Source organism: Megalops cyprinoides, chromosome 2 (genome assembly GCF_013368585.1).
Source record: "Megalops cyprinoides isolate fMegCyp1 chromosome 2, fMegCyp1.pri, whole genome shotgun sequence".
Taxonomy (NCBI): domain Eukaryota; kingdom Metazoa; phylum Chordata; class Actinopteri; order Elopiformes; family Megalopidae; genus Megalops; species Megalops cyprinoides.
The window spans coordinates 31970526-31984546 of NC_050584.1; the positions used below are offsets into that span (position 1 = coordinate 31970526).

At 41.9% G+C, this 14021-nt stretch overlaps 2 protein-coding genes across 3 annotated transcripts in view; one reads left to right on the forward strand and one right to left on the reverse strand.

Moving 5' to 3' along the window:
• The window catches only part of szt2 (SZT2 subunit of KICSTOR complex), a 70941-nt gene extending 66133 nt beyond the window's left edge, over positions 1-4808 (forward strand). The window contains exons 73-76 of the mRNA XM_036554794.1: positions 72-567; positions 1960-2073; positions 3037-3105; positions 3236-4808. Coding sequence (XP_036410687.1) covers positions 72-567; positions 1960-2073; positions 3037-3105; positions 3236-3379 — 823 coding nt within the window. The 3' untranslated portion in view covers positions 3380-4808. The remainder of the gene's footprint in view (positions 1-71; positions 568-1959; positions 2074-3036; positions 3106-3235) is intronic.
• Positions 4809-5534: 726 nt separating this feature from the next.
• On the reverse strand, positions 5535-13806 carry hyi (hydroxypyruvate isomerase). Of its 2 annotated transcripts, none has more exons than XM_036522357.1 (8): positions 12000-13806; positions 11257-11341; positions 10646-10760; positions 10311-10389; positions 9947-9996; positions 8326-8395; positions 7841-7975; positions 5535-6338 (listed from the first exon to the last, which is right to left on the reverse strand). In XM_036522357.1, the coding sequence occupies exons 1-8, from the start codon at positions 12196-12198 to the stop codon at positions 6283-6285; spliced, it is 789 nt and encodes a 262-aa protein (XP_036378250.1). In that variant the 5' UTR covers positions 12199-13806; the 3' UTR covers positions 5535-6282. The 2 variants fall into 2 exon arrangements, with proteins under 2 accessions (XP_036378250.1, XP_036378248.1); XM_036522355.1 differs by having other exon boundaries at positions 11230-11341.
• Positions 13807-14021: the final 215 nt, after the last annotated feature.

Genomic DNA, 14021 nt, shown 5'->3' on the forward strand with positions numbered 1-14021 from the left:
AAGGAGGTTGGGTGCTGCAGTTTGGGAGCTACTGCTGTGTGAGGTCATGGTCTCCTTCACTTTCCCCGAAGGCTGCGGTACTACGTGATCATGACCAGCCAGCGCGAGCTCTTTCCCCGGCTGACAGCCGATATGCGACGCTTCAAGAAACTGCCACAGATACATCGGGAGCCGAGTGATCTGGACGGCAAGGCCCCACAGGAGAGGGTGGAAGTGGGCGGGGCCCGGGAGGCAGAGCTGGACCTGTGGGAGGAGGCGGCTGCCAGTGACGGCAGCGAGTTCTACCCCCCCGGGGCCCAGGGCAGCGGCGCAGCCCCGGGGCTCCTCTACACATCCCCGCTATTCCCCCTGCTGAATTCGGAGGTGGGCTCCGCCCGTAAGCAGATCCAGACCAGTGTGCAGCAGGCCATGGGGCACTGCCGGCGTGACAACCTGTGGAGGCGGCTGTTCCACGGAGAGCACCTGGCGCTGGACAAGCTCAAGCTGAGCAAGTTGTCCTTTGGCGAGCTGGAGGAGCTCCTGAACGCTGTGCAGAGCCGGTCTGTCGGGGAGATTGACCCACAGCTGGTAGGGCAACCCTCTTGCGTTCGTACATATTCAGAATGGCCAAAGCCTTCCATCAGGTTGAGGGTTTTTATGTAGTAGTTAATGCGTACTTATTCCTGTTGGTGTTTAATTGCCTCTTTTATAAAGAAAAAAAAACTGCTCATGGCAACTGGATGAAATGTGTTAAGGTGTTGTCACAACAAGGCAAAAGTAATAACGTGTCAGGCTGCTCAATGAGACATCATACACTGTAGTATTCGCTTGTAATAGTTCATATTGTAAAGACACAAGCACAGAAAGAATGATTACAAATTGGACTTCAGTCTTTCACATAAATTCTTACACACACACACACACACACACACACATTAATTTGGTGCTTGATAGAAGATTGCATGATTGAATTTCCATTTTTCCAAGAAGCGAGGTTGCTGATGCCAATGTACCTATTGGCCTTCTAAGACAAGGCCCTATTGGCTCTCACTGAAAAGCACAGACCTCATAATTGTACACTACAACAGTGTATCAAAGTGTCTACTCTAACTGGAGTTAAAATAATTTTTGTGATTGTGGTTTGTGATTATTTTAAATGTCTTTCTGAAGTACTGTCCAACTTACAGCTGGTGGAGATGTAGAGCAGGGTTAATTGATTTGAGATTCAGAGGTTGTGCTAAGCCTTTTAGTACTGTTTCTCTTGACTTCAGAGCAATCAGAGGAGCCCTTCCTCACCCCGCCTTGTGCAATTGAAACGTGTCACAGAAAGAGAAAGCGTAATTATCTCAAGATGAACGACATCAGCATGACCAGCTTACCTAAGCTCTCTCTTAAAACCTTAGAGCCTGCCTTCCACTGATGAGATGCTCTGGGGTTTTTTGTGTAGCTACAGCAGCCATGTGGCCCAGAAGTCTTTTCAGAGCATTTCATCTTGTCAGAATTGGGGAGGAAATGCAGATAGCTTTGAGGCCAATTCTCACCCTTAAACAAGTTGCTAACATTCAGATCAGGGGTACTGGGGGAAGGTGGTGTAGGAATTATGTTTGTACAGCAGTTAAGATGTGAAATCATATGCATTCTGTACAGTGCTGCTCAGATTATGCCATGTTTGAAACTGGTATTCTCATATACCTTTTTACAGTCCCTGTAGCTGGATGACTAAATCCCTGTTTTCACATCTAATTATACACTGCAAGTATTAATGGCCTGTGTTTTTTGGTCTTAAGTGTCATCCTTACCATGAAGAACACAGGGAGTCAACAGTGCTGTATCCTGTCAGCATACAGTATGGGATTTGAAGAAAATTTTATGTGAAATGCTATTAAATATTGAATGCATGTGTATGGATGAAGTGACTGTTCTTCATAAAGGTCTTTTTCTGTTTTTATAAACTATATCCCTTTACCTTTCTTTTGGCAGGATTGCTTCCTGACCATGAGTCCTGGCTGGTACCAGAGTCTGATCAAAGTTCTGCTTTCACGGTTCCCGCAGAGCTGCCGACACTTTGTGGATGACAGCGGGATCCAGTATCTAGTAAGAACTCGAACCCAAAAAATCTTTGATGTAACATCCTTAATTTCTGAGTACTACACAGAATGGAATGGGTTCCAGTAATTGCTGAGTTGCTGCTGTACCAGTTAACAGCATTTGTTCAGCCACTGCCCAGCTGTAAAAAAGCTTTATGGGCTGTGTGGCATGGTCAACCTTAATGGCATGGATGTGACATAAGCAAATGAATTGCATTATACTTCTCTCCCCTGTTCACTGCAATATCGTCTGCAATCAAAATGGTGGTTAAAACTCCTGATTCGGGAGAGAACAGCATCAGACCCTCTTCCTTAAACTGTAGACCTAAATGTGAATATCAAAGTTCTAGCTCCATGAGGCTTCAATGGCTTATACACCGGTCCATTCTAAGCACCATTGGCAATATACAGCATAGACAAGGAATGTATATCATCACGTTTTGAAGAAAAGAAAAAAAGTTGTAGAATTGATACCCACCATTTTAATTTGAATTTCCAGAAGGTTATTTAAACGTCAGAGGGACCCACTTGGGAACTGTATTGAATCTTCTTGAGCTTTTAAATATGAAGCTCAACTACTGTCATAATAACATAAAAGTGTGGCAGAAAATGAAGATCTTCTTGAAAAGAAAAAAATTAAATCTGGTGAACAAGTTGAGGTCCTGCTGCACAAAAAATTGTTGACAAGTAAATGTAAGATGAGAAGAGGCCCCCTCTTCAAGACTTTTCTCAGGCTCCCCAAATTTGCTTTGCTTTGAATAATTTTCAGCTTTTCAAAAGTTTCATGATGTTATTCTCTGCTTAATTGCATAATTGAAGGACATTTGAGAAACTTTTGAGATCAAAAGGGGACCTAATATTTCTGCAGATTGCTTGAGTTGATGACATGGGTTCAGCTGTTTTTCCTGATACACTTGAGGTGCTTGTCCGTTGCGAGACATTTACATAAGCCCATTCTCTTTTTTTCTAGGCTGTCCTCAACCAAAAATTCACCGACTGCTTTGTTCTAGTCTTCCTTGATGCCCAGGCTGGGAAAACGGTGAGGCACTGTGTTAATTCTCTGCACAGAATGATACCATTCAGCCTCAATGAGTTTCAATTTTCTGACAAGATTTTTTTATTCAGCCACAAACTGAACAGCTTTCATTGGGCCATTGTTGTCATTCCAGAGCCTCAAGGTTGTTTTCAGAGAGCCGTTGCCTTCCCACACGCAGCCGAGTAACAGCCCACCACCCCAGCTGGTGTCCATGTACCACCACCTGGAGTCGGTCATCAACACGGCCTGCTTCAACCTCTGGACTGGCTTGCTGTAGGAACTCAGTGCTGACCCTAAATAAGTCCACACGTGTGTGTGTGTGTGCGTGAGTCCATATATGTGTGCATGCGTACGAGTGAGTGCGTGTTCCTCCCTCAGTGGAATTGGGCTTATCTTGTGCTTGGATGCAACATGGGGACTGGTCACTGAAAACACTGCAGAAAGCTGCAAAGGGACCAGGGGCTGTTTTCACTAGCAGTTGGTTACACTTGAGAGGCTGGTCACGTCCCTGTTTGACGGTGCCAAATCAATAACTGCTTAGCACAAGAAATGGATTTCAAGGGATACACTTGAGTTTGTGGTCATTGGGATTCAGTTTCTATTTGATAGCCATTTGAGCATCATTCAATCCATTTAGCTGACTGAACACAAAAGACTTATGAACAGGACAGGGAAGCCAGTTTTCTAGAAAGGTGCAGGTCTTTCCGCCTGCAGCGAAGGACCTGTGAATGCGTGACAGCAAGTCTGCCAGTACCGGGGGTGTTTGGGCAGTCACTCTCAAAATCTTTCCACACAACTGAAGACACTGGACAGAGGGCGCTTTAAAAACACAGTGAGGCTTAGGTCAACGCTACCTCAGAATGAAGGATTTGACTGAAGAAGCAGTACAGAATACTGAGCATTATACCATGCAACACACACAAACGTGTCATTTATGCAAGCGGCCCTTTAAATGCACATGCTTTTTTTATCTAAGGAGGGTAGGCATGTGATTTCTTCATTGATTGGGTGATCATGTGATCACTTGCATCACTTGGGTTGCATCACATGAGTTGATGAGGCTATGCAGCAGAACCTCAGAAGTTCATGAGTGTCAACCATTAGCCATGAGCAAGGAGGGCCTTATGAAATAGGGGCAAATATTTTGGCCAAGTGTATGATTTATTTGCATACTTCAATAGTTTGTGGGGGAGAGGAATGTGTTTTTGATGTATGTCAATCATTAATGAAGCAATTAGCTGAAATCGCTGTACATGGATTTAGCACCAAGCTGTTTGCCTATCACTGCAGGCATTATTCTGGCTCTGACATAGGGGTTGTTGTAAACATGAACAATCGCCGTTACAGCTCAGAGCGTTTGGCGATTCATTTTTCACACTTCCATGTCAAATGGGTTCTGTAATATCCCCACTGCCATGTCTTCATCCCAGAAGTGCCTGTTCCTTTTTTAACAATATAATTTGGAGCAGTGCTGTTACGATGACCTTGAAGGGGAATCCTTGAAAATCCAATTAAACTGCCGATTAATTCTGCCACAGTGTAGGGCATAGTTGGGTGCCAGCGTTTAGCGTTCAGAAGGAGATGAAGGGGTCAAAATGAGGCCTGCGCTTTGCTTATGTGGAACTGCTTTCATTCATCTCCTTAAAAGTGCATCTCTACACACACACACACACACACACACACACACACACACACACACACACACGCACGCATACATGTTCAGCTGAGATGTCACTGCAATACTGAGTAACTCATGCACAGCCTTAATAGTATGCATTTGTTTATCTTGAAAGAAACCAAATAATTTAAGGTCAGGGTCCCTGTTTAAAGGGGATGAAGGCAAGGAGTTTTAATCATTTTTTGAGCGAGACAATGCATCTTTCTTTGAGGGTTTTTTTTGTTTTTTTTTAGTAAAGAACACTGGGTATTTAATTTGATCTACCTATTAATGTACTTAAATGGAAGATGCTTGCAGTTAGTTATTCAAATGTGTTTTTGAAAAGGTAATATAATTTGAGTGATTTCAGTGTGTCTAAAGTTATATGTACTTACATGTACATATTATATGTACATTATGTATATAGAAATGAAAACGCTATTGTAAGTATAAAATGCAGCATTAAACCTTTCAGTCTATTAAAATGTCTACAGTTCCTTTATTGATGGGGAACAAAGGCAGGGGCATATGTTTGTGCAAACTACGGTAACACCATTGACTACTAACCTCCAGTCTCCAGGAAACAATATTACAATGAGTGGAAGATTCAAGTAGAAATTTGAGTTTTTGTGTTGTTTCGGGAATTATTTGTGTTGCTGCGTGCATTTCAACAGAGTATGGCCACAATCCATAAAATAAACAGTATTTTACACACACATTCCCAAGGGAGAAGAAGCCAATAAGCTAATTTGAATTTCATTGCCACAAAAATGCATTCTTTTCACACACTGCCTTTGGTTACATGTTTTGTGGCACATAAGCACATTTATTTTCAGTCTAAATCCAATCTACAGAATCCCTTACACACATTTTGTTTGGTGTAACCAGTTAAAACATTTATTTAGTTGTAAACATATATATTTAGTTGTAGAATAAAATAATGGCAGAACTTAAGATGCTTGCTGAGAAACGATGTGTTCATATTTTCCAAGCTGTTGATAATGCAGTGATGTAAAAGGCAGTTCCATGCCATGAGTCTACGGTATTGGATCAAACACTACAAATGAGGACATTGTCGACATGCAGACATCAAAAGGTCCTGTGAATTCTCCTTAGATGCAGAATCAGTCTATTTGGTCTCCAATCTGATGAGGTCATGTCTCCTTTTGTTTGACTGCTTTCTTTGGGTGAGTCATGTTATGCCTGTTCATGGTGACAGCATCTTATCTTCTTTTTAATCACGTTGCTAAGTTTAAGCCTGTATCTTACAGCATCAATATCCCCTCAAGCAGTTTTCTTACCAACATCAGCTTCAACTCAAGTCACACATTAAACCACTTTGAATGCCAAGAAAATGTTAATGTCCAAACGATGAATCGCATCAACTATGCAGACTCATTATGAATCATCAAGCTATGGAGATTTGAAGTAGATGTTTTTTTTATTCATTATGAATCTACATTCTGCTGATAGCTCCCTGTTGGTCTCCAGACCTCAGGGAAAGCTGTCCCAATCCTTAGTCTTCACTTGTGACTCTTCCAGTACTCTCTCACCCAACCTAAACCAGCCTCTGTGGTACCTGAGGAGATGAAAAACATTTTGTGTCTTCAGTTTGGCCTGGAAAACCACATTTTAAAAAGACATCATTTACCACTTTACAGTATACTTCAACATGTCAAGTCCATGAATACAAACCAAGTTGTAAATTAAGGGTCAACAGAATTGTCTTTTTGGGAAACGACTTCAGGCTTAATTCTGCAATGTACTCAGTCAATAGTGTTGACTAGTGTTGGCATTGATGCTCCAAGTGATTGAAATATGGTGTTGCTGTTGTTCCATGGTGTTGGCACCAGGCTCTGTGACCAAGCCCTGTGCCTGAAGCCTCATGTCTTCACACTACCTGCTACTCTTTATCCTTGAGTTCAGTTACCAGCTGATGATACTATGAAGGGAAATGTAGATAGAACTGTTCAATAGGCCAAAACCATGTCCCCAGTAATTAATGCCTTGGACGATAAGAGTCCAGAGCATTTAAGTTTTTAACTAAGTTTTTTTTTTGACCCACATTGTCCCCTGCACTAGCAGGGCCACCCCACAGCAACAGTTAAACAAAGCCATTATTCCCTTTAATGAATCCAGCTTATGTCTGTGTGAAGGCTTGTCAAATACACTTGGGGCACAGTATCTCAGCCAAGACACTTCAAATATTTAACATTTGTACATATTAGATTTCATAGCAGGCCTAATTATGCACTGCAATCCCTTCAACTCTGACTCTCTGATGACCAGTTGCCTCATATTTTTAGGTTGTGAGTCTCTAAAGCTTCTTCTTTTCCTAAGGGATTTAGCATACAGACACTTTGCTTCAAAGCATGAGGTTAGAGTGCTGCCTGACTCATTCATTATTCATGACAAGCACAACTTCAGCCTTGTTTCTGTCAGTTAAACCCTAAAATTACTACTTGGATACACCTCTCTAAGTACACACCACTACACCGCACAAAGAATTTAGAGACATTCCATTCATATGTTCCTCGTAAGTAAGTAATTCCAACTAATCTGATGTTTCTGCCATAAGCAGATTTGTCTGTCCCATTATTAAGCGGTTTCCTTTCAGGTGAAGTCCAAATTCAAACACTGTACTGTTAGTGTACACTACCGTTTCCTTCTGAAAACAATAAAACAAAACACTGTAAGGTTGGATATAAAAAGATCCTAATCCTAATAATTGGACTTGCATACTTTTTCATGAATCAGCTAGCCAGTGATTTGGTTAGAATATTACCCAATGAGCAAGCTAGCTTCATTTGCATTTATTCAGGACAGCACACATTAAGTTACCAAACAAGCTCCAGCAACTATGGCTATGGCTGTGAGCACAAGGCTTGCATATACTCTCCTAGCAAGCCACAACCACTACACACATATTTATATCTGTTGCTGAAAGGTACTGCACACATGGTTCCATTTTATTTGTATCACATTGCACTGTTCACTATTATAAAATTTAAGTTGCCTTCAATAAAGGTGTCTAATAAATAGTCCTAATCTCTATATTTGCTGAAAGGAAGGAATGCTTACCCAGGGGTTTGTATTCACAGCCAATGTAGCCCTGGTATCCCAGCTTCTCCAGCAGGCTGAAGAGGTAGGGAAAGTTAACTTCACCAGGGCTGTCCGGCTCATTCCGTCCAGGAACCTGAGCAATCTGCACATGACCTGCAAACACACAAGAATCAAATGAGAGCAGATCTCTTCTATGGGCACACACTTGGCTTTTTTTGTGCAAGTGTTCAGTAGAAATTAAGAAATATCAGCCCCAATGGGAAGGTCTGTCTGCGTGCATACCACATTTGCAATAAACACATTATTCAATTCTGACATGGAGAAGTTCTGTTTCCCCTATGCTGCTTGAATTCTTGGCTTGCTCCCCCCATTTTGCCTTACACACCTCCAACTCCTCACCACCATCCTCAACTTGCCTCACTGCCACTCGCCCAACCATTCCACCATGCCCACAAACTTCCCTGCATATCACGCCACCATTGGACATGTGTTTGTGTACTTGCCTATGAGAGGGAAAAGCGTCTGGATGTTCTGCGTCAGGTTCCCATCCATTATCTGCCAGTGGAACACATCCTGTAGCAGAAGAATTCATAATCAGCAGGCATCAGTTACAGAGAAGAATTTTGCATGGTGCCATCTGGTCTCTTTGTGAAGCACGATTTACAAAAGCAATTCCAAGTTGCTGGTTGGTAGCCTGTGTTTAATCATACCTCCTCATGCCACCAAGCTCAAACACGGCTCCTAACACTGAAATCACCTTAGAGAACCCATTCAAGAAACAGCCTCATACCCTCTGCAGTTCAACAAGCACAAAGAGTGTTCGGTTTATGCCTTTTCTTATCGCGTTTTTTATGTGTATGTCAGTACAAGTATGGTAATGGGTAGTTAGCTCAGGTGCTCAATGTAGAGGGAAGGCTTTGAGAACTGTCCCCTGAATTTAGTGACCAAAAACATCTACTTGCTGGATAACATGGATCTGTTATGTTTCCTTATTAAACAGCAATGTATGGATGTGTACAGTAAATTGTACATGAGTACTGCAGTTTTGAATATTCAATAAATCTTGTGGGCGTTATGAAACATGTGCTGCAGTACAAATCTAGTGAAGACACAAATAAAAAACTAGGACAAACACTTTCTCAAGATATCAGTCAACTCCTCAGACTGCACAGAGCAGAACACATGTCAGCTTGGAGCCTGAAAATAGAAAAATAAACACACTGTGATATGTTCTTTCATTGGATGTTATAACCTAGTGATAAGTGACAACCCAGAATTTGATAAAATATATGTATCAGGGTTTCCGCTAGGATTTTTTCTTGCCGGCCTGGTGTCCGGAAAGAATTTATTTTACCGGACAAATTTGAAACTTGGCCTACCTGTCACGTTTCAATAACTGTCTATGTTACAAACACAAATCTAATGTACACCTAGGTTGACGAAAGAATGACAACTACCTCAAATCAGTATGACTGTTTAAAGAACAGTAACGATTGAGCAAATCCTCAACATTAGCTGCTAAAATGTAGGCTATTATCAAACATCTGTAACCTGTAACATCTGTAGCCAGTTTAAAAAAAGGTTAGGCCTACACTGCATCATATGTAGCCTATAGGCTACCAGGTAACATCTTATTTTCATTGCACCAAAGTCCTCTGCTGCCAACTTGAAATCAAATGTATCCAATGTGTCTTTGCAGCTTGCAATGCGCATAAGCCGCATCACTCTCTCCTCCTCCAGACGACTTCGCTGCGCCATCTTAATCCGATTCTGCAGAGAGAAGCCCCTTTCTGCTGGCACGCTTGACACGGGCAGAACACAGGCAATGTTAGTCAGTGTAGCCCAGTCAGGGTACAGCTCGCTGAACTCATAAATAAGCGTGTTTTGCTGTCAAAAAACATATGTCCTGTTTAGCCTACGTTATAGCTACGTTTTGTATGAGCATTATTATCGGACATTTTGACCGGCAGGTTTTTAATTTTTTGTTTTTTTATAATTTTTACCAGGTAAAAACCAGTAATTACCGGATAACGGAAACCCTGATATTATATATACATATATATACATTTTTTTTTTTTTTCAGAAAATAAGTGTCTGGAATCCGACAGAATGCTTCTTACACACCATCTGTAGCATGATGTTCGAGTGGCCAACTTTCTGCAGAATCTCAGCAGCTGGAAAAACATGCAGGTCTTCATTTTTTTCCTTCGCAGTGTTGCAGGCAAAAATTGACAGATGTGTAGCATAACACCATGGATGAGTCTTCCACATGAAATAAAACTTAATAATGGATCAATTACATATACTATATGTTTCACAATTCAGAGGTAAACTCAAGTCTCAAAATGTGTGGTGTAATGCATATTTTACACACATCATCCAAGGGTATGGCTCAGCATGATTAACAGGGGTATCACAGAAGTTTCTTAAGCTTAAAATTCTCATCTTTTTCTCTGTGAGATAATGAAACTAATCACTAAGGTCCTACCCTGGTGTGGGGTGTCCAAGAAATATCGTGGATCGGTTATCCTGGTATTGATGGGCTCAATCAAACCAAGAATTCCCTCCTAAAAATAAATCACAACAAATCACACACAAATCCTTTCATAACTGTAAGATCTTTGTTTTCATTATGTAAATGTAAGTTAAGCCATGATTTAAATTTATAGATGTGGTGCTTTGCACAGTTACACAGATACAATTCTAAAGTACCACAGTGCTCTGTATGTTGACAGTTTTTACTGCAATTAAGATATAATTAAGATATATAGCCTGTGTAAACATTTCATGCTTTTGATGTTTTGACAGTAATGAAACCATCACCTTTGACAGCACATCTGCAGCATGCTTCAGGTTTTCAACAAAGGTTGCCTCCATCTCCATGGCAACAGTGGCTCGATCCACCCCCACAGGTACTCTTCCAGCCATCAAGTGTATCCTGCAGAGACACATATGCTTCATCAATACATGTACATATAGAGGAAACAGCCTAGATATGAAGACTTACAGGACTGCTACTGTATGTGCATCTGGCCCGCACGCAGTGCTGCTAATATAAAACCTTCCAGGAGAGAAACCACAATGGGTCCAGCTAAAACCATATCTGAACAGTTTTGCGCTGTATGTTTTCAATGCTGCAGGACAGAATCAGCACTGCACAGCATAGGTCAGTCCTGCAAAGTCAGCTGGCCTCACAGGAGGGGTATGTCACATGGGACAACCTTGATAATTGTCAAAAGGGACTGGTGGGGTAGGCTTGAATGTGTGATGCTGGCACGAGCAGTGAATACTGAAAGCCCAGACGAATTTACGTTGCTTTGAGTTCTCACTCCCACTGCACCATATGGTGGAACCCAAGGCGAAGCCCATAGTTAGTCACGGGACGCATGACAACGCAATTCCTTCACCTCCCGCAGTCCAGAGCCTTAGCGTACATCACTGCCAGATCCAAACCCCGTCTGAAGTCTGTCTCCCTGCCAGGGACCGCTCCGAGGCCAAGTTCTCCGCTTGTCACGTCGCCTACAAAAGGAACTGCAGCAGTCATCCGCTACAAACAGACATTCGTGAATAAAACGACGTCGCAAGCTTTTAGTAGGCTATAATTTCCACAAGTTCATGTTTTGGCAGTTATGTTTATACCCACTGATGAATATAAACACTTCATTGTTCAGCTACAATGTGAAGTTGAATCTGTCAAATGTTCAGAGCTCATTATAGTCGTGATTTACATTCCACAACGCATACCCTACATGTTGTGTTAGAAATAAAATATAAAGGAAAGAATTCTCTATGGAAAAAGCGTATATATGGGGAGTCTTGTGTATTCATAAGCATCATGGGTATCTAATTTAATGCGTGAGGAAAACTATTACCACCATAGGATCCCGTGGACCAAGATTGATTGAGTGTGTCAGTTGGGTGGCTGATTTATTTAAATATGGCCATCCGTGCAGAACATTTGAACCTGCTCTAAAGCGCTTTACGGGGCGCAAAGTTAGCGTTTATTACGTTAGTCTCTCTCATTCTCTCTTTCTTGTATAGCAAGTGTTCGAATAAGGCAAGCCATCAAGCTGGCAAGCAAGTGGCAGCAGTTTCTCCGACAAGGGAAACGGACCCTAACTTTGCTAAGAAATGTGTATTCAGTCAGCTAGACAGCTAGCTACATGTTCAGTCTTACCAGGAGGAGTATTTATTAGTACAACTTCAAGCCCTGTCTGCTTCTTTGCTTTCTGCAGCTCCTGTAGGTCCGAGTCGTACAACCAAGCCGCTTCCACAGCCCTAAACCCGTACGTAGCTGCAGCGTGGAGTCGCTGCGTGAACTCCGGTAAGTCCGTGAAGAGCCACGAAAGATTCGCGCAGAATTTTAATGGGGGCATTTCACCGTAAAATATGGAATAATTAAATGTAATGGCAGGTACCTAAATAGTTACTATAAAATTTTGAGCAAAGGTATGCTGTTCATGGGGCCAGAAGAAGGCTATTGTATGCAGCCACGTTGTTTCCGACTCAAAGTTCATCGAATCTGGTGAAAACCATAGCAGAGAGTTTGTTCTGAGTAAATTATTGAACTTGTCTGGCTGAGGTGGCTGACGAACAAATAATCATGACTGTTTTTCTTGTTCACTTCCTGCTCTATTGACGCAGTTGAGTGGGTTGTACCGCGCTTGCGCGTTTGTATGCGTCCTTCTGAATTTCGTTCCAGACCATAGTCGATGAGCAGCCAAGCCGCAGCATGGTAGTTGTGTACAAAGGACTTGAAATGCTCCTGTGATTCAGATCCTGTGGAGGACAGTTACAGTGTTCACTGTTTTCTGTTCATTTGCCAGCTATTATGCGTTTGTCATTTATCTCCACGTCCCCTAAAAACCCAGGGCAATGTATGCATTAGAATGAAAGTGGCATTTCCACATTGATATGTCACGTATAAAAGACTCATAGTGACTCGCATTACATATTACATTACTGTCATTCAGCAGATGCTCTTACTCAGCAAGACTTCTTACACACTCAGCAAGACGCAGTGCATCTAATAAAGTGGAATAGAAAGTTGCACAAACAGGCCACCACTGACCACACATTTACAAGTGTCAATGCCAAACATGGTGCTGAAATCACAAATACATGCCTAAATTGACCTGTAAGTGCAAAACAACATGCACAACTTAAGGAATGCACATATAATGCAAATACAATGCTAACACGTACCACACGCATGTAAGTAAACCTCTTTTTTATACCCAATTACATAACCTATAGTGTACATTTCCACACATATTATTGCATATGCGAGGGACAAAAATCACATTTGGGTAGCAGGGTTGAGGTGTAGCCTGAAGAGGTGAGTCTTCAGTCTGCAGTGAAAGGTGGCCAGTGTTCCAGCTGTTCTGACCGAAACGGGAAACTTGTTCCACCACACAGGGGTCAAGACAGACAGTACATGTGAGCAGGATGTGAGGTTATGAGAGGGGGGAACAGCCAAGCATCCTGAAGAAGCTGAACGCAGTGGTCTGTCAAGTGTGTAGGATTGGGTGGTAAACTGAAGACAAGAGGGAGTCATTCCCCATGCTTGGAAGGCAACCAAGACTCACAAAAATGGAATTCATCTGCACTTTGCATTTTGACAATTTTATCTAGAATTTATGAGTTGATCAGGGCTGAGCTGTTCCTCTCTGGTGCACCATTCAGTTCCTTCCAGTCCATTACAATTAAAAGGAGTTCTCTAAACCAGAAAGGCTGAGACTGAGTAAGCCAAGGTAGGAAAAGTTACGCTTAGTACAGTAACAAATTATCCAGTATTTTCAGGATAATTTTTACTAATTATTCTGCTTCATTATCTGTCTGGTCTGTACAATTTATCGTATCCATCATGCATTCCTACAAAATCCCCCTTGAACAATGCACCACAACCTGATGTGGGCCTCACACATAATAATCATTACTTTTGTGTTATTTTAGATGTTATTTATACAGTATGTTTCATACAATGGATCTCCATTCCTGCAATTAACATCCACTAATCAGTTTTCTATTTGTTTCCTATTGCTGCTCCGGGCTCCTGCCTGGAGCTGTAGCCCAAGCGTCACATCTCGATTTCCAGTCCTGCTACCTCGCTGCCCTGCCTATCAAGCTAACTGCGTGCCAAGAACCGGACATTCTAGGATACATTTTATAATTACTCTATTAATTACTACTGTTGATC